This window comes from Ascaphus truei, chromosome 4 (genome assembly GCF_040206685.1).
Source record: "Ascaphus truei isolate aAscTru1 chromosome 4, aAscTru1.hap1, whole genome shotgun sequence".
Lineage (NCBI taxonomy): Eukaryota > Metazoa > Chordata > Amphibia > Anura > Ascaphidae > Ascaphus > Ascaphus truei.
In genome coordinates, this window is record NC_134486.1 from 285,067,676 (window position 1) to 285,089,244 (window position 21,569).

At 42.2% G+C, this 21,569-nt stretch overlaps 1 protein-coding gene across 1 annotated transcript in view; it reads right to left on the bottom strand.

The window, feature by feature from the left end:
- Positions 1 to 1,955: 1,955 nt before the first annotated feature.
- The window catches only part of RTN4IP1 (reticulon 4 interacting protein 1), a 45,532-nt gene continuing 25,918 nt past the window's right edge, over positions 1,956 to 21,569 (bottom strand). Inside the window, exons 3-9 of the mRNA XM_075597553.1 lie at positions 19,032 to 19,100; positions 18,287 to 18,411; positions 17,358 to 17,406; positions 15,086 to 15,222; positions 10,659 to 10,842; positions 8,634 to 8,726; positions 1,956 to 2,092 (exon numbers count right to left, since the gene is read on the bottom strand). Of these exons, the coding sequence (XP_075453668.1) occupies positions 1,973 to 2,092; positions 8,634 to 8,726; positions 10,659 to 10,842; positions 15,086 to 15,222; positions 17,358 to 17,406; positions 18,287 to 18,411; positions 19,032 to 19,100 (777 nt within the window). The 3' untranslated portion in view covers positions 1,956 to 1,972. The remainder of the gene's footprint in view (positions 2,093 to 8,633; positions 8,727 to 10,658; positions 10,843 to 15,085; positions 15,223 to 17,357; positions 17,407 to 18,286; positions 18,412 to 19,031; positions 19,101 to 21,569) is intronic.

Consider the following 21,569-nt stretch of genomic DNA (forward strand, 5'->3'; position numbering starts at 1 on the left):
TATTTTTCTCATTTAATCGCACTTGTTTGTGTGTCAACGCAGCTCAACAGTCAATAGTCTCAGGAGTTTATCTATGAAACTATACGTTTCAAAATCAAACATAAGTCAAATGCACTCAACATGGGGTTGTTGTAACTAATGATGTATGTTTCTTTTCACGTTATCTACAAACGCTCACAGCATCACACATATATGTACATAATTTTATTGTAACAAAGGCATTCTAAAGCCGCAGAAAGGAAATTAATGAAAAATGTATTGATGAAATTTAAAAAAAAGTAAAAAGGTTACAACGAAGCAGCAGCCTTTCAATTAAATATTAAAGCAGTAGCCCTGGCTGCTCATTTAGTTTATTACATTATCTGAACCAGGGGGGGTCCCTCCGAATTTATCCCAGGATATAACCTGGATACTCTATGCAAAATACAATATGGCCACTGGGGTCAGTCTAGCTCCAGCAGCCAATAGAAAGCGACTTTCTATTGGTGACCCTGTCGCCATATTTGTAGGGTTTTTTTTCTATCTCACACTAGCACCAAAAACCTAAAATTATCTTGGACCGTGGATTGAATTAGCTCAGTTCAGATACATTAAAAAAAAAAACCTAAAAAGTGGGGACTGCTGCTTCAAACACACATAAATAGTAGGTGAAATATAGAGGCACTTAAATAAGTAAAGAAAAGTAGTCTTCGCTCAGCTAATATTTGATAGATATTTTATCGTACTAGAGGGGTGCTATGAGGGGAAAAGGGGTAAACTAACATACAAATACAGAAGTCCCTACTTCAAGCATTCAGCCACTACTGAATTATTATTTTATTTATTTATAACTAGCTGAGAGACCCGGCGTTGCCCGTAATGTTAATACCAAACGGTGCATATTAAAACCTAATCAGCGTGGAGGAGAGGTTAGGGAAAGAATCCCTCTGAGTATATTTTACTCCCAATGATATCTCATTGTCCATCTAAATCCACTTTATTTTATATACTGATATGGTACTGCTTCATATGAATGGAGTGAAATTATCCCATATATGATTTAGTACAGCCTAGTATTCACCTTTAAGTTGGTATTATTGGTGATCTTGGGCTCTCATATCTCTATATATATTCTCCATGTAAGTAGTGGATCCTACTTCTAAATGCCGGGCTTCAGATATATACCTTGTGAATAAAATACTGATAAGAGTGCTTGTTGTGAACAGAAATAGTAGTGTAACCATCTACCAGTTGCAGACAGATGTATAGCCCACTGTTGTGTGGTGTGTGATATCCCCTATTGAAATTAACAAACACATCCCTTAACTTGTGACAAATCGTGCCTGTGTATTAACAGTGAAAAAGTGCCTTTCAGAGGCTAAAGTACATAAGGTATACCTGGTAGGCAGCTGCCAGTGTTCTCTCTAGCTAGTGGTTGCCTCATGGGGCCTACAACTTAATTTACAACTTGCTAGTGTGTAGCAGAGGCAGTCATATCGTGGATAGAGCTGTAAATGCAGCAAACTGAGATCTAGCAATTTTGACACACTTTTTCCTCATTTTGGTGCTCAGAAATATTTTTTTTTAGTAAAAAAAAAAAAAAAAAAAGAACAATTTTTGACGTCGATGCCACAGACTGAGAAATGTAAAGTTAGTATAAAGCGCAATTTAAAATGAGATTTCCATATGCCAATTTTGTGCAAAACAACCGTTTGCAATGCTTTGCACTTAGGCCTCAGAAGCTTTAATACTTTTTTTTTTACACAACAAAAATTGCCATTTTAGGTTTTATTTTTAAAAGATTCCACCACGCTTGACCATATTTTATGGTGGTAAAGATAGTTTCATAAAAATGTAAACGTTTGAGTTACCTTTTTTTTATGATCTTCAACAAAAATATAGTAATTTGAAAGCCACACTAGCGTGTACTTACACAGCTAACGCCGATAAAATAAATGTTCAGAATGATGCAGAGGTACAAAAATGTTTACATTTATTTACTACTTTCAGTGACACTAATGACTGTCTTTCCTCGTGAATGCCCTTCTTCCACCTTATGGAAGGCCTTGGGAACCTCGGAGAATGAGAAGACTTCATCAATGACGGGACGGATCTGCAGAAGAAATGAAATTATATAATATTAGGTGGTAAAGCATATAAAAACCATCTTTAGACCACATCTATTATTACATTAGTTTGTGCATAGGCCAGATTCCTTGTCTCAGGGGTTCCGAGGGGACTGTTTTAATATATTTTGTTTAATTCATGTTTTTCCTTGAATAAATCAATTCACTATTTATATTTGCTTGAGTGCTTCTTTTTTCTTTCTTCTGTTTTCATACATTACGGTCATCAGGTTATTATTATTATCATTATTTATTCACTTTTTGATTTAAGCAATGATGTGTTATTTTTCTAGTTAGTTGCTGGCTTTTTCTCTGTGTGTTTCTGATATATATATATATATATATGTATATATATATATATACATACAATGTTCGACAAACCTATACATTTGCTCGCCCCGGGCGAGTGGATTTAACCCCTGGGAGAGTAAATATTGGCCCAAGCAGCACACGTTTGGTACTAGGTGGCGAGTAGATTTTTTTGTGTGGCGAGTAGATTTTTTGGTGATTTGTCAACCACTGTATATATATATATATATATATATGCGTGAGTGGGTGGGGGGTTGTATGTGTGTGGGTATGTGTGTGTGGGTATGTGTATATATATTTATATTCACACACAAGCATAAGCACATATCAAACAGCAAAACGGATTTCCCTGAACAAAATGGGTTAACCAAAATAACACTAGAAATCCACTTCCCCAAACAGCGCACACACCGGGGAGACGAAGCGATGTGTCCAAACACATTGAGAAGTTGTAGATGAGGAGTCTGTCTAGGGGTGGATCAACCTGTTGGTGTCTAAAGGATGTGTATCAAACAACGCTCATATTCAATGGTGTGTCATTTTATAGAATAAATGAACTTGAAAGAATACTTAAGGAAGATAGCAGCGTTGATACCATTCATTTGGAAGACGTTTATGGTCTCAGGGCGTGCGGGTTACTTGATTTGCAACTAAAATAGAATTGTAATTATTAGAATTTGTTTCGTACAGATGTAGCACTATTTCCAGAAGCAGAGTCACCTACAATTCATAGTGAAGTTCAACCTAAGCCTCAATTCCAAACACACATTTGTCAGTTGAATGTTTCTTTGCCGTGTGACATAACCTAGTCTTTGTGCTAGTGCGGCTTACATGGTATGTAGTGAGGGAGGGACTCCGTTAAAGGATTCCTGGAGTCACCAGTAGCTAAGCTATGATACGTACTCATCATTACCAGCAATCCAGTGTGTCAGACAACCTCTTACGACATGAGGTACAGACACACAACACAGGCAAATAATAGACACTAAAACAAGGCTTCAACTGTGACAGCTCATCTGCTGCATTGGTGAAGCCGTTTCCTAGCCACTGGTAAAAGCACTGAGACATGAATACCAAACAGATGATACTCGCCACCTAGAGCATTTGAATACTGTATCGTTTGTATTGATTAGCCCCATTGTGTGGGTTAATCCTGAAACGGCTGACCATACAGCAGCACAACATATTATTCAGCCATTGCTAAAAAAATCAACTGACTCAGCTAAAAACCCTTCCTGTCCCAAAGCAGCAAAGGCGTCAGAGCACTGCCGATGGCTGAATACGTGATGATTAATATAGATTAAGTGAATAATGAAGAGACAGCCTATTTACAGCAGCACATCAGACTCCTGCCCTGGGATACTTTTGTTTTGTTCTGGGAAGAGGGATTAGACTAAAGTCTACAGAGAGAGCAGGGATTACAGGAGCTAGTATACATCTGTTTATGCCAAAACACCACCCGTGTGCAAAGTCTATCTGTCCTCTCGCTTCCAGCCGTCTGCCATGTGAAACAGATCATGGAGGGATTGGATTGATTTTCCCTGAACAGCATTGCTGCGGTTTGCAGCAATGTCCACAGCCAAGTCTGTATAACAGACATTTCATTAGGACCCAACTAATTAAGACTTAAGTGTTTCTCACATGAAGTGTACAATAAATTACATGTAGCCGATGCCTTACAAATACAGGAAGCAAGGGCCTGTGTGGTCTCATGTGCATCCAATAAAAGGTATAAATAACCAAATGCTAGAATGCCAATAATGCACAGTACGGGCTTGCAAGTTGAGCCCCTTTAAATAAAATAAATCAAATCCAAGCAATAAAGTATTAAATATAGGCACTCCAGAAATGGAGAAATGTACTTACAAGATTTGTACTCTAGTAACTTCATGGCAATGCACCTTGATTGGAAATAAATTCCTCCCCCAGCTGGGGGTAGGACAACATTCTTGGCCCCAAATAAAGACCGTGGTCCTCCCCTTCCAGGCCAATTACTTGTACCGACAAAACTGAAAAACGACAAAGCACGGAATACAAACCCCCCAAAAAACACCAACCATGGAGGAAAATATGCATTGTCATGAAGGGACCAGAAAAAAAAAAAAAGGAAATATTGTAAGTACATTTCTCAATTTCTTCTGCCTCCCCATGGCAACGCACGCATGTGGGATAGATACACGACAATAGGGAGACGTTACTCACCTATGGATAGTGTAATGCTGCCGGAAAGATTCATCTGCAAAAGCAGGCATTAGCTAAGTCCCAAATGTCCTACCTATTGTGATGGTTGAAAGTGTGCAAAGTCACCACTTTGCAAATTTCCTCTGAGGAAACGTCCGATTGCTGAGCCCGAGGTTGTCATAGTTCTTGCAGACTATGCCCTGATTGTAAATGGGTGGAAAGAGTCCTGATGACTTCCGAAATACAATTGAAGTAGATCAGGCTGATACTGCCTGCCCTTCCCTAGGGCCTGAAAATAGGAGAAACAGAAGCTCTGAGGATCTGAATCCTCTGTTCACAAAGCCTCTGAGTGCTCTGAACACGTCTAGATTATGGATAACTTTTTTTCTCAGAGGGGTTCAGAAATAATGAGGGAATTGAGATCTCCTGGTTGAGACGAAGAGACTACTTTGGGCTAAAAAAAAAAAAAGAAGTTAGGTCATCAAGACCACTATCTACGGAAGTTTAAATAAGGATCCGTGTAAAACAGGACCTGGATTTTCCCAATTCACCTGGCCATGGTAATGGCTACCAGAAAGACTACTTTTTCTGTTAAAGGTTGTAGTGGATATTGCTTCAAGGCTTCAAAGGGGCCTGTCGTCAAGGCATTGAGTACTCCAGAAAGAACACAAGGCAGCACTGGAGTCTTGAAGGCAGGTCTTCATTTAGCAATGGCTCTAAAGAAGCAGGACACTAGATCATGTGCGACTACTGGCCCTTGAAATAGAGCTCCCAACGCCGAGGTTTGGACTTTGAGTGATGAAAGCTTCAGGCCCTTCTCTAAATGGGGACTGCAGAAAATCGAGAATGGACGAATCAATCCAGATTCCTCAAAAAGTATGATGAGCCTGGCACACACACACAAAAAAAATAAGATCTTCCAGACTATAATAAATATGAGAGGTTGCCGGCTTTTTTTGCATACCAGTATGGGTCAATTGGGGACTATTATGATTACCTCTGATCTGTCAATTTTTATCTTCCTGATCACCCTCTGAATCAGCAAAAAGGGCAGAGGAGCACAGCATGAAAAAAGGAGAACTGGAGGCCAAAATATTAAAAAAAATCTAAATTTAATGCAGCTTAATGCCAAACGAAGGAAAAAATTGGATAGCTCTGACGCGTTTCCCACCGTAGCTGGCGCTTTATCAAAAAGTTCACCCTTGAATCAACTGACAACAGTGGAAAGACATACGACAGGCAAAAGGTCCATGGAATAGAAAAAGCAATCTGCGATCCTTCCTTCTAATGCAAAAATTAAAACACCCTGTCATTTTCTGATGAGACCATGATATCCACCTCAGGCTGACCCCTATTTATGAACCAGGTCTGCAAAAATCTGTTTTTTCAGAGTCAATTCTCCTGATACCGAGTTTGCTATGGAACTTTGCTTAAGTATTCAGCTTCCCTGATAAGTATGGCTGAAATTACTCAAATTATTTTCTGCTCACGGAAATATCCGCATGGCTTTGGTGCTTTTGTGTCTCCCTACATGTTGATGTAATACACTGCCTTGACATTATCCGAATGCACCCCTTATATGGTATCCTCTCAGGAGAAACACAAAGGCCTGAAGCCCTTTGAGAATGGCTGTTATCTCCAGTACATTGATGGTATCCTTGATCCACATTCCATGTGTAACAAGACCTTGATGGTGAATGCCCCTCCCTGGATTTTGGAATCTGCAGTCATATGCTTCCACATCTGCTGTTGTATGCTTCTGTGACTTGTATTGAGGTTTTTTGAGTCCCAGAATGAAAGAACATTCACCTGACCTCCCCTTAGATGTAATCTTCTCCACGCAATTACTTTTGCTGCTGCACGGAACATAACAGGTGCATGAACATTTCTTCTTTTGCTACCAATTTTGTCCTGACTGCAACGGTCTCCTTAATGATTAGCCGAATATTTGCCTCTGAAAGAACAACCTTATCCTGAGTATTGATCAGAACTCCCAGGAATGTCAAGTTCTTGCTTGGGCGCAGATTGCTTTTGGAGACATTAACTTTCTATCCCAATTTTAATAAGGCCCCTAAAATCCATTAAAATGCGCGTAGGTCTGTTCTAGAGATGGAGCTCTTATCAATGATCTCGATAAGTGGTGAAACATATCCACTGTCTCTCGTGAGCTACGACCTTTGTAAAAGTCCATGGTGCTGTGGATACCCTGAAGGGAAGAGCAACAAATCTTTAGTGGCCTCCTGCTACAGAGAATCTCAGGATTTGTTTGTAGAACTTTGCAATGGGGTTATAATAATAATAATAGCATGCTCTTGTATAGCGCTGCTAGTTTTATGTAGCGCTTTACAGAGTCATTTTGCAGGCACAGGTCCCTGACACGTGGAGCTTACAATCTACTTGTTTTGGTGCCTGAGGCACAGGGAGACAAAGTGACTTGCCCAAGGTCACAAAGAGTCGACACCGGGAATTGAACCAGGCTCCCCTGCTTCAAACTCAGTGCCAGTCAGTGTCTTTACTCACTGAGCCACTCCTTCCCCATGCAGGTAACCATTCTTTAAGTCTATTGAGACTTGGAAATCGTCGGGTTTTATGGCTGCCATGACCGATCTTAAGGAATCCATCTTGAACGTTGGACTCTCAGCCAACAATGCACTGGTTTGAGACCCAGCACAGCTCTGTAGCCCATTGAATAAACTACTGAAAATCTTGAGGCCGATGGCTGTTCTGTAATAGCACATCTTAATTAAGCGTCTAGAAGTATCTTTGAGATTACAAAATGGTCTTGCTTGGGGGCTGAAATTAACTCTAACATGTAACCTCGCTGGATGAATGATGTTTAACACCAAGTGCCTCCTGTGATGCAGACCCACTGATCCAGAAACCCCCTAATATACTGGCCGTCTCTGGATGGGTCCGACGTAATTTCAGGAATTGTGCAAGGGCCTAGAGGATTATTCTTTCCGAAATGGGAAAGAACACACTTGACCTCCTAGGTGAAAGCTTTACAGGTTCAACCGGAGACATCTGATCTAGATATCTTGTAAGGATGTATCCGTGCATCCTCCTCTCAAGCCACTTGAAATTGTTACATGAAAACATTTTTCATCCAGGACAGAAATTCCATCATTTCAAAAGGAGCGGCTTCCGTAGCGGGTTTCTTTTTTTTTTGTTTCAATTTTTTTATTGTTTTACATGAATAAATTAAGTTTGCATATCTGCGTCAGACTTAAGAACAAAACACATATCTGTGGCATAGCAGTTTTTTTAATGCAAATCACGGAGCTTCTTAGTATGCCCAGAGGGTAACTTCTGCTCACAATCAGCAAAGGGTTTACTTTTTGCTGTTGCTTTTTTAGGCTCGGAGATTCCCCTTTAGGCTCAGTTAAAGGAGGCTTAGAGAAACATGCTCTGCTGAAGCTCTAATGCAGGCCTGCACAACTCCAGTCCTCAAAGGCCGCAAACAGGCCAGATTTTCAGGATATCCCTACTTCAGCACAGCTGGCTCAATAAGTAGCTCAGCATGACTGAGCCACTAATTGAGCCAGCTGTGCTGAAGTAGGGATATCCTGAAAACTTGGCCTGTTTGCGGCCCTCGAGGACTGGAGTTGTGCAGGCCTGCAATAGCACTAGCATGGAGACAGCAGCAAAGTGAAGCAGCAACCCCGATTCTCCTTCCTCCTTGGGGAGACAAGCGGTGAGAAGGTTCACACGGGTAAGGAGAACAGGCAGGGCCACTGCGGCGGGAAATAAATAAAAATAAGGTAGCTCCGCCCCTCGGAGTGGAAAACAATCTTTTTACTGGGATCAAATACTTTGTCCTACCCCCAGCTGGGGGAGCTCGATTTCCACTTGGGTGCATTTCCATGGGGGCACAGAACCATCTAAAGCAAAGCTTACAATAATTGCAGTATTATTTTGTTACCCAGTGCAAGGTTTCTTTAAGGTGTCATCAGAAACTGCAAATAAACTATTTTTTTATCCAACAGCAACACAGCTACTAAACAGTTTAATGAATTTGATCAAATATACATATAGTACCTTGCCAGCTTCAACAAGGTCAGCTATTTCATCCAAGGATGGGCCACTGGGTGTGAAGAATCCCCATCGATAATGAACCCCTTTGCAGAGGTGCTGAAACAGGGAAGAGCAAAAATGTGAGGAAAGATCCCAAATGATCGCAGGAAGAACACTGCTGTATCTCTAGGAGCACATGAAACACCTCTCCGGAGACCACAAGATCCTGTACTGCTGTGAAGTGGTACGAGTCCGCGCTAGGTGTGTGGGACCCGCAATCTGCAGCTAGATCACTAATCATCATGTTATGGGGATACTAACTTAAGAGGCGCGTGGTCATATTTATTAAGCTGTGCAAAACTATAGGGCACCATAAAGCCCCACGGGGGCCTCAGGTTCTCTATGGCTTAGTTCTGCTTAGTAAAGTGCATATAGAAGTCAACTCAAATCTTTGATCGTCAACTCCTTGGGACCAATACCTACTTCTCATGGTCTTGGTCCTAACTTACATGCACTCTTTTTGTTGTACAATGTTACGGTCTCCTCTCCCACATTGTGCTGCGCGGCAGAATAGGATTGCGCCGTACCAATAAAACATATTAATACATTTACTTGGCTTGCAAAAAAAACAATAATCAAATGAATCAAAATAATCTAATTAAATGGATGTGTTTAATAATGTAATCATCGCTAGAATACCCCGAACCATTGCCTTTTTTTTTTTTTAATTACTTGCACTGGGGCATCTGCTGGCACATGGCAAATCACCACTTACAGTTTTAGAGATCTGGTCATTTTTTTCAAACCAGTATAGGAAATCCTGTATTTGAAAGAGGGCCCCGTGCCCTTCCCCACAACATTTAAATGAAATGTCGGGGGAGTACGCGAGGTCTTTGGATAATCTCTTACCTGCCACATGACGTCGTGATGTCCAAAACACCGGAGAAAAGTGGGGGGGGGGGGGGGGGTGAAGAGGGCGGGATTAGGGGAGAGCAGGGGGGAAGGCAAGCAGGGAGGGCGCAGATGAAAGTTTGCGCACCCCTGCCTTAGAGACCTTCTTCTTCTACAAATGCCAGACCGTTAACTACTGGGCATTTCATAAAAATAAACAAGTTGATTTTCCTTATGGGTGGTACCACAGTTCTTTACATTGTACTTAGTGCATAGGACTGAGATTTTCTTTTAGGAAGTGTTTAAACATTAGGCACCTTGTATATTTGTTTTGGATTGTGATACCTTTTAGTGGGACCTTCCCTTAAGCCCTGATAAAGGTGCGATGATGGACCGAAACGTTGGTTATCTGTTGGGAATATCAATTAGCTCTTGTAAAAAGTTGTGCCCAGCTTATATCCTTGTTCAAACCTTTTAGTGGCCAACGTTAGAGTTCTTCACAGATTCAATTATAGTATATATTATACCAATATTAGTTGTTCAAATTCAAAGATGTTACAACCTGTAACCAATCTGCTTTTTTCCAGGAGCAATACGGCTACTAGCACTCTGCATATGGAACAGATCAGCGCTCTAGTTTTAAAGATTAGATGAGCTTCTAGGATGCATAAGGCCTCGGATAGAGTGGGTGCGCGATGGAGCGCATGGCATTGTGCGCGCCCGTCGGCCGAGCGATCTGTGGACTAACATCCACAGCGACGGAGAGGCGTCACGAGGCTGGTTCGCCCTCATTGGCTGAACCACTCACGTGACCCGGCCGTCAAGCGTCACAACCAAAATCCTCTGTCGCCTGAAAAATCTGCTGCTTCCTCGCGTGCGCACACTACGGCCGGCCCCATAGATCCCCTGCATTTTGTTAGAGCCGCAGGCGCCGTCCCTCGCACCATGGCTGCGGCCTAACCTCCATCGATTCTGCACATTGTTCTATACACTGTTCCACACTCCGTGCCAAGTAATGCGTTCCGGGACCTTCCCTTTCACTAGATTTATTTTATATTTCAACAGTGTATTCCCAGGTCCTGGTCTCTATTAAGGAGCCTAATAAATCTGAAGTCCACACTTTCTATTTGAACCCTCACCACGAAAATTCAACATTACCTTCAATGCTTTTGAGCCCAGGGTGACTCCAGTGCGCATCATGCCGTCAGCTATACCAAGCCTGTCTGTGTTGAGCAAAAACGGTGTCACCAGCGTGACAAACGATGCTCCAGACCACGGTTTAAGAAACTGAAGAGCCAGTTTCTCCGTTGATCCACCAACGTTGTCTAAAATGACATCAAACCTGGAAATGAAAGTGTATTTTTATTATTACTAGAATTCATTGAAAGCGGGCAGGTAAACATGAATACACTTTCTGGAGGCAAATAAAATCTGAAAGTGTTTACAAAACAAAAAATATATGTTTAACCCTTTGACACCGTTAAACCTTTCCGGGCTTGCAAACCATAGTATAGCAATGTGTTACAAACCACTCTGTCACTGTAGGGAATTCTGACATATACTTGTGGCTTTTGCTAATGCTGTAGCCTTTAGAAATTATTGGCTAGTCAACGTGTGGGCATTTTTATCGTATCACTGAAGTAGTAGTAATGAGTCCTGGTCATTAAAGATCTATTTTATGATTTCTAATAAAAATGGGAAAATGTCTGTGTGTCTGTGTGTATGTATAGGTGTATATACATAAAGAAATATTCAACAAGCACAGAGATGCGTCTTTGTCACAGTTAACAGAGGCCACTGCACATCACAAGTGAACGGAGATACACAATGTGAACGTGGCACTGGCCTATGAGAGGAAGATAACAGCCAAGCCCTGCTCTTTATAACTTAGGACAAGGGACTTTCCCTCCATGCCATAGGAACAAATCATGAGATTTGACATGCCTTCTGAGGAGATAAGGAGCCTTGAATTGCTACTCAAAGCCTTAATGCTTTGGGAACAGAACCACAAAGGCCTTGCTGCTCCGATATGGGCAGCGTACTGCATTTATGAGACCACGCTATGTGGTCTCACGGATTTTAGTACTTCCAGATTAACACCTACATGGTGGGATTTTATATTCTACAATATACATGGGTGCTGGAAATCATTATAATTTAACACTGCAGGCTGATGCATGCCATACATTGAATAACTTTACATAATGCTTTCTCACCGGGACCTGTGGAAGACATGTGGATTGCCTGCATTTTGTACAGTGGAGGGCTTTTGTTCATTATTTTAATCCACATTATCGTGTCTGGTTTGAACCATCTGATACAATGCTGAATCAGTGACCAAGCTCAACCTAGTAAGTCCAAAAGAACAAGCTGTCTTTCAGCGAGTTTCCTGATATTGCATTTCCTGAGCTAAGCTTTACTGGACTAGCTATGCAATACAATAGCTCTAAGCTCTAGGAAAACATGTTTAAAATGGACGGAAAAAGTGCCATTTTGTGGCGTTATTATCCAGAATCCTTGTCTACAACTTAAGCCCTGTAAAGGCATGTCTCAATGGGGTTGCTCAAAATAGAGCAAAGAGAAATCTGCTAAAAAAAAAAAATAAAAAAGTTGTTCCTGTGAGATCACAACTATTTAAAATTTAACATTTAATAAATGTGAACATATAAAACATACTAGCTGTACCCGGAGTAGCATACGCCAATCTAGGAGATCTGCAAGTGTATCAATTAAGCATTACTCTCTTTTCACCTCCTCTCTGTAATGCCTTGCTGTCTCTCGTCCCCTCTTCTCCACCTTACTCTATTCTCCATCATGTCCTGCTACACTTTGGACTATCTCCTCCCGTCTCTTCGCACTACCTACCTTACTGTGTCTGCTACTCTCTGTGCACACTACACAACCTCCTCACCTAATTTATCTCCTCTCCTTGCTGTCTCTGTTTCCCCCTCCTAATAACCTTGCTCTCTGCTCCCCCTCTTTGCACTCCTTCCTGCCCCATGTGCACACTGCTCTCCATTCCATTCACAGAGGGGGAGGGATGTGCAGTCTCAAGGCTGATTGGCCTGTCACTCACCCAGGGACAGCCAAGGAGACTGAACATACCTCCCCCTCTGTGATAGGCTGATTGGCCTGTCACTCACCCATGGAAAGCCAATCACAGAAGGGGAGGGATGGGCAGCCTCATTTTGTCCCTGGGTGAGCGACAGGCCGTTCAGCCTATCACAGAGGGATGTGCAGACATCATTAGAGTTTTTTTATATATAGATTTCATTGAAATTATAAACCCGTGAGATGAGTGAAGGATTGGCAGTACGTGTTTACAATCGCAGGATATTTGGAGCATAGATTGTAAGCTCTACGGGGCAGGGACCTGTGCCTGCAAAAATGTCTCTGTAAAGCGCTGCGTACAATTAGCAGCGCTATACAAGAACATGCTATTATTATTATATCTATTATATTATATTAAATCATTGATTTATTCAATGTGTCTTGAATGCTACACCAGCTGTAATAACTCAGCACATACAGTAGCAGAGTACTCAAAAATGTAATTAGGGTTGCTAAGTTCATAGTTACCAAGCCTATACAAAGGCTTTGGATTGGATGAGACTTATTACTAGGAGTATAAACATATACTTCTTCAATAGTTGCATGGCCTGTGACACCTCAGCTCAATGGGGTGAATGAAGGAAGTTTGTGGGACTTGTGGAACACATGCAGATGCATTCTTGAGTGTCTTATCGTAGTGATTGCTATTAAATACATTATTGTAAAACAACTGCTAACTTACTGACTTCCTGGTGACTTGGTAGAAGGCCCCTCTAGGACTGAACGGGTATTCACATCTCAGAATGTTAGATATGCCTTTCCCTCTTAGGGCTGGGACCCGCTGCGCCCGGCGGCGCGGGCGGCCGCGTGAGCCTTCCCCACCAGCTGGGGAATCCTCCCGAGCCGGTCCCAGTCCTCCCGAGCTGCTGGCTCACAACGCAATGTGACGCGTCAGCCGCCAGGGGATGCAAGAAAATTGTGATCCCGAACGGTGACGTGTGTGTGTGTCGTTTGTGGCAGAAGGGGGAGGGAGCTGCTTACCTTACAGCAGCCCGCAGCATCTCCCTCCTGCAGCCTGAGCCCGTGGAGGGAGAGTAGCGGGTCCCTCCGCTCAAACCACGCCCCCCTCCCACTCCCGCCCCCCTCCGGCTCCCTACAGACCGCATATCGCGGTCTGTGTCTGTCAGCGCCCCGCCTGTCTGCAGTGCGGGCGCGCTGACTGAGGGAGCGGGGCCTTAGCCTACCCAGCACAACACACCTCTTCACTTTATGGGGCTCTCCTTCACCAAGACCCCCATTTTCACACACACTGGTCTGCATTTAGGCTGCCGAATTTATAATAATCATGGGATCAAATTGTTGTCCAAAGTTTTCTGATATTCTGTTAAATAGTTGTGAGAGTTTCACAGATGTGAAGCAACAAATAGAGCATGTTGGCAATGTCAGACTTATTTGCACCTGATACAGGACACTAGGTATAGGAGTAGCTCTGGGGTAATGTCACTTTGAAGTGACTCAACAAGTTTTGAGTTCCAGTATTAGCTCTCACACACTAGATGCCACTTTATCTGCCAAAGTTGCAGGGCCAAATACAAAAAAAATGATCATTATTTATATATCATCTTGCATAAGCCTATGAGACTATGCCAGATTTCTTATTTAAACTCGGTAGTTTTACCGAATATAAAACAGATTTGTTGCTGTGGTTGGAGTCATGGTTGTGGGGATATAAAACCAAACTGACCAAAGAAGGACAGTGTGTGTGTGTATGTATGTATGTATGTATATATATATATACACAGTGTTCGACAAACCTATACATTTGCTCGCCCCGGGCGAGTGGATTTAACCCCCGGGCGAGTAAATATTGGCCCAAGCAGCACACGTTTGGTACTAGGTGGCGAGTAGATTTTTTTGTGTGGCGAGTAGATTTTTTGGTGATTTGTCAACCACTGTGTGTATATATATATATATATATATATATATATATAATCAAAAAAATAAATAGATGATACCGTTCTGTGGCTAACAAAATACTTTTATTTGTGCGAGCTTTCGAGATACACTGATCTCTTCACAAATAAAAGCATTTCGTTAGCCACAGAACGGTATCATCTATTTATTTTTTGATTATTGAAGCTCGGCTAACACGGTACTGATACCTTTACATGTGTGTGTGTGTGTGTGTGTGTGTGTGTCATATATATATATGTATATATATATATAGACACACACACACACATATATACACACATATACACACATATACACACACACACACACACTTTTTTAATGAACAATAGAAAATAGATGCAAATTATGCTTTCCACACCCCAGATTAAGGAGATGATTCTATATGTGCTAGGCGGCTAATTGTGCTGTTTTCGCCTGAAATCCCCCCATTAACTTCAATGGGGAGGTTCGTCCACACAATGGTCCCATCGGCACATATGGAATCAGTCCCTAAAAGGCTAGAGAAAAGCAGACCTTTGCGGGGAAAAAATAAAAGATTTACCAAGATGACACAAACTCACAGTTCTCGCGATTTCAGCTGCACTTCCAGTTCTGCAGCTTTGTAATCAATAACATCATCGGCACCGAGATTCTTCACCAGCGTAAAAGCATCTTCAGAGCAGACTGCAGTCACGTGTGCTCCCCAGGCTTTCATCAGCTGAAAACACCAAACCAAGATAGGATTTACTCGCAAGAAAAAATGGGTGCATCATTCGTGCAAGGACCGTTATCAAGCCCACTGTCCACAGGGCAAGCTTGAGCATACTTTCATACCAATGCACTGCCAGCACTTTGGTAGAGTAATGTAAGAGTTTAAGCCTTCTCTTATATTATATTTATCATTACTATCGTTCATTTGGAAATCGCCAACATATTCCGCAGTGCGGTACAACGGGGGTACAGAGATGCGATAATTACATAAAGAGTTACATACAAATACAAGCGAGGACAAACATGCACAGCTACTAAGGGTTAATGAGGTTCCTGCTCGTGAGAGTTTACAATCTATGTAGGGATTCTGGTTGTCGGTGTTTATTTTTAGGGAAAATCTGTGTTTATTTTTTTTTAAAGATTTTTCCAGATGTGTTTTTCAGTGTTTAAATAATATAGGACAATGAAAAATAGCAAAACAGTATAATTCTGGTTTAGCTTCTTTGCATTTTTGCGCACACAATAGCATAGATGCCACATGACATGGTAGTGGAGAGTCGGTGTGCTTGGGCAAGGGGTTCAATCTTGGGGGGCAGAGTTACAGTACCTGGTTGCCTCGGTCCTTTTCCTCCCGTTGCATACTGTAACTCTGCTGCCTCTTCTCACGTGGTCAGTTGCATTCCGGTGCAGGAAGCGCACCACGTAAGGACACTTCCCCAATTAAAATCATTGGAGGCGAAATTCAATTTCTTCATTTTCTGGTCTTTATCCATTTTAACCGAAAACTCCCACTGATTGGTCGGTAGTGTTTTATTGGTTATAACTAGTGATGTACCGAGTACCTGGAAATTATCCGGTACCCGGCACTATTTTAACTACCCGGAAATTACCTGGATCCGCAGCAGGGGGCTGGACCCAGTCCCGTGTCATTTCCTTTCTGCTCCCTCGGTTCTCATCTTGGAGAACGGCAGGAGCAGAGCAGCAGAACACTTACCTGCAGCCTGTGGCCCAGGGTGAGGAGGACCGCATCGACATCGTGGGAGCAGCGGCAGACATCCTGGTGGCGGTGGCAGCAGGGGACATCATTGTTGAGCCGGTGGGACCAGCGGAACACATCCCATCACAGCTGATGCCGGTGGGAGCCGGGGAACATGTGACCGGAGCAGGAGCGTTACTAGTGGACAGCTCCCCGACTGTCCACTAGTAACGCTCCTGCTCCGGTCATATGTTCCCCGGCTACCATCGGCATCAGCTGTGATAGGACGTGTTCCGCTGCTCCCACCGGCTCAACAATGATGTCCCCTGCTGCCACCGCCATCAGGATGTCTGCCGCTGCTGTTACGAAGTTGCAGTTGTCCTCCTCACCCTCCACAGCGGTCCTCCTCACCCTCCGCCACCGGCAAGCCAAAGCTACCCGGCCTGCAAATTTCCCGATACCCGCCAGTCCTCAAGACCTGGTTATAACCGAAAACCGGAATCCCTCATATGCCAAAACATTGCATGTTTACCTAGGGCACCATGTTAAAATAGATAAGAAGCAAAAAGGTGACACTGTGTGCTCACTTGCATGTCATTTCCCAGAATCCCTAGCTGCAGTGGAAGCACTCTATGCCAAGAGATAATGGGGAAAAGCAGGGATGCAGACCTGTCAGACGTGAATGTGCTCATAAGTGGTATTTTTATTTGCATATTCATAATGTGCTATAATTTACATGTTTTTTTTAAAAGGTATAGAAACAAACTTCACCAGATGATCGAAAATCCAAAAACGTTTAGTGTTTGTCTTATGAATAGTACCGAGGTATGGTACATTATTTTCACCTTGATGGTAGTCAAAGATTATACCTTTAACAATGGAGACATAGGTCTGCACTCATTTTCCTTTGTAAGCTATGAGGCACATGTATCGTGCATGTACACGCTATGCATGTGCATGTATTGTGCATGCAGCTAGCAACATTCCATACAAAGAATGGGCTGTCACATCTTTCTGTACTGCATTAGAATAAATCGATTAAAGCTACTTTTCATTAGCTTTGCCCACTAATATATTTTAATTATTACTCAGTTTTTAAACTGAACTTATAAAACAAATGTACATAACTAAAGCTAGAATGAAACGTTTTGAAAATATGAGCATACCTGGATGGCGGCAGTGCCAACTCCACCTGAAGCTCCGATAATCAATATCCTGTAATAACAAAAAGCACAATATGCAATCGCCAGCTTAGGATCTAGTGTTGCCTGGTGGTGGGCTTGCTAGTGGCTAAACAGTAACCCTTGGGTTCCGTGGGCCTCCCTAAAGGGTTTCCTGCAGTTTCCAGGTCATTTCAAAATTGTACCAAATTTAGAAGAATTTTCAATGCGTCTGATCTCAGACATTAGAGAGGGTTGGGGTTCCTTACAATGCATCTGATCTCAGACACGCTATTAGAGAGGGTTAGGGTTACTTACAATGCATCTGATCTCAGACACGCTATTAGAGAGGGTTAGGGTTCCTTACAATGCATCTGATCTCAGACACGCTATTAGAGAGGGTTGGGGTTCCTTACAATGCATCTGATCTCAGACATTAGAGAGGGTTGTTGTTCCTTACAATGCATCCGATTTCAGACATACTATTAGAGAGGGTTATGGTTCCTTACAATGCATCCGATTTCAGACACTCTATTAGAGAGTTGCAAGCAATAGTTCTCCTTGGTGCTGGTCCTCAATTATAAGTGCACAATGCAATATTTGAAAAAAATAAAATAAAAAAATGATAACAGTGTATAGCATCAACTACTTCTGTTAGTAGTCTATGTACAAAACTTACCTCCCTAAGGCTTTTGCTTAATGGCAACGTATATGCTGCACCGTTTGTGTTTAACAAAGGAGAGTGTTATTCACAAAGCTGCACTAGCTGTATCTTGCACAAAGCAAATGGGATGGAAATAGCCAACACGACTGTGTGAGTGAAGTTCAGTGTGACTTGTGTCTGTTGAATGGAATGGAGATGTGAGAGCGCCTCACAGGACGCGGTGTCAGGAGGTCAGATACAGAGTATATTGGAGGCACTGCTGGATACATACCGCTTTCCTGGGCACTTGTCGTTGCTCAGACCACAGCTGTTGACCAAGGCAGCCCACACTGTAAGAGTAACATAAGGCAATGATGCAGCTTCTGTGTGGCTTAACGATTTAGGCTTCATTGATATCTAAACATAAAGACACATCGCATTAACCCTTCAGGTTACTTATCAAAACACAATTCTACCTGCTCCATGGTTTAGGGGAAGTGTTTATTATAGGTCACCTATATACATTGCGTTCATGCGTTAATTTTATTTTGCTTCAGAACAACTCAGTCGATCACATGCACCCTTGAGAAATAATTATTTACCCTAAAATATAACAAGTAAAATAAAGACGTACTTTGGAAAATATTCTGTACTAGTTCCAGGCACGCATGTAAATTATAATAAAACCAGCACTGTTCTGCATTAACCCTTCAAGGGCCACAGCCCTATTTATTGTAAGCAAGCTTGGTTAGACTCGTGATCTTCTCATGTTAATAAGGGAAACCCCAGTGTCAGATTCTCATTTATGTACATTCACATACAACGAACACAGTTTGTTAGACACCGTCTCATAATAATACGCTCAGCTCCTGCCATTACTTCAGTAGATGGGCTATTTACAGTTGGAAAAAATAAATTGCATTGCAAATAAAAAGAACTGAAAAAAATGTAAAACATACAATCGGAGGTCTGCAGAAGGTCTTTACCATGTCATATATGGCTATGTGCATTTATTATTATTAGACCGGCAGTCTTACCTCGTTGCCACTTGTTACAACAAACTCTGACAAGGTGCCCTGTTTCCATGGAGGAACGGCTGCCCACACCTAAATAGAGAGTAAACGGCACGTTTAACACTGCTTACAAATATATGCAGATACATAAGTGTGTGTGTGTGTGTGTATATATATATATATATATATATATACATACATACATACATACATACACACACACACACATACACACAGTATAAAGATCTATCAATATCCATAGCACTTTACAGCAGTAACATGTCACAATAGGGTTAAGCACTTCAGAGAAATAGCATCCCTTATTCACCAAGTGGTGCTACAGTATGCCATAAGGCAGGGGTGCACAAACTTTTCAGTCTGTACCCCCCTTACCTTGTCTCCGGTGTTAAATGACACCACGGGTCATGCGACTTCGCGTTGCCATGTCTTTGGAGACAAGGTAAGGGGAGTTCGAGGCCTCGCGAGCAATCCCCTGCATTTAATTTAAATGCTTTGTAAGCGACGAAAATCTCACGCCCCCCCCATTTTGCACCCCGCTGCCATAAGGCATCATCTGGCCCATTCACTTAAATGGGCTGCAACATGACTTCATGTCCAGTGCCAGGTATCTGATGGTACTGCACTGCTAAGAATAATATGGCCATTAGTGTGATGTACTGCAGATAGACATGTAAAACAGGCTGTGAATAACACGACATGACTTTTTCCCCTTTGGTAATTCAACAGTTTCGATTCCCCATAGAAAGACAGAGGAGTTAAAGCAGACGCTGAAATTAGGGGACCTTTCTCTCTCTCTCTCTCATGGAGAAGGTGCAGGGCGCACAGAGCGAGTGGTCTTCAGTACGGTATATAGGCTAGTGAATTGGATTTCAGTTTCAGCCATTATAATCAGTCAGTGTGCTAGGCCAGGGGGCCTCAACTCCAGTCCTCAAGCACCACCAACAGGTCAGATTTTAGGATATCCCAGCTTCAGCACAGGTGGCTCAATCAGAGGCTCAGTCAAAGACTGAGCCACCTGTGTTGAAGGTGGGATATCCTAAAAACCTGACCTGTTGGGGGTGCTTGAGGACTGGAATTGAGCTCCACTGTACTAGTCAACAAAGCTCTCATTATAGAAAAAACATCTCATAATAGCCTCACAAACAGTTGTTTGCCAGCTCGATTGTCTTTCATATTAAAGAACGATTTCTCTAAATGCACACAATAAAAGCACATTTATTTACAGTACATGTTAAATAAAATGAACTAATCATGTTCAGGATCCTTAAGACTTATTTTTACTACAGTACCTACCACATCATTTTTAACGCAATGCCTCACCAGTAAAGAGACCGTATAGCCTGGCTTTTATAATATTTTGAAGGTCCCAATACTTCATGGTAAAACACTCATCTATTCTATGGCTGCGTCCATACAGCCTTTGTCTGTGACTTCAAGTGAGAGGAACCCCCAGCCGGGAGAAAAAAGCCATGCACTGCTTATTGTGGAACTGCCGGAAAATAAGCTGATACTGCTAGGTCACTAAAAAAATACTTTATTAATCATCGGAGCATACAAAAATAGCAAATTCCTTGCGGAGGACCACTCTGACGCGTTTCATGCCCTTACGGCACTTTGTCAGAGTAATATCCTCCCCGAAAGTGCCGGCATAAGTAGCTACTGCAGTCTGGTACTCCGCCCCCGTACGTCACCATGTAGAAGTCTGGCGATAGCAAGTCGCGGGGCCCTCCCAATGTTGTGACGAGGTGGGTAACCAAGGCTACCAGGGTGGCTACAACAATGCCAGAACACTTATAAAATACAATATTTCAAGATCCACACGAACAAAAGTATATATATATAACCTACTTAATCAAAAATAAATATATATCTAACCATAATGATAATATCTAAACAAAATTAAATGGACAAAAAAAATAATAAACACATGAACAAACAGTGCAAAACATAAATGTATATATATGTATAGAAAGTACACACAAATACAAAGTGCATGTGGTTAAAACTTCTTTAAAAACAAATTAGGAGGAATTTGATTGTCATAAGTTGTGTAACCCTTAACAGTCATATGTATATAACATATTAAAGCTACCAAGGCAAAACCATTAAATAGATATTATAATTATCCTTGGTATCGAAGACATTCAAACATATGAACAGAGGTTAAATCATGAAACAGAGAGCGTCACCCGCGTGAAAAGCGGGTGCGTTTGCAGGACATGGTACACGCGCCGTCGGGGGGTGTGTCTGTGACATCACGGAGCTGGTTCGCCCTCATTGGGTGAACCGCTCACGTTACCTGCCAGTTGCGCTGAGAAATCAGTTTCAATTGATTCCTCGCGCAACACGCGCCCCCTCCTGCTGTCGCGGTCTTTGGCAGCATGGACGCCGCCTACTGCAAACTGGATCCTTGAAGTACGAACTGAGCCCTTCAAACTAATAAAAAGAGGTTAGATTTTAAAAAGTAGCAATCCCCCCCACCCCAGAATTATTTTTTACATTTATTTTTTAACCTTGCCTAAACCGGGGAATACACCGCAG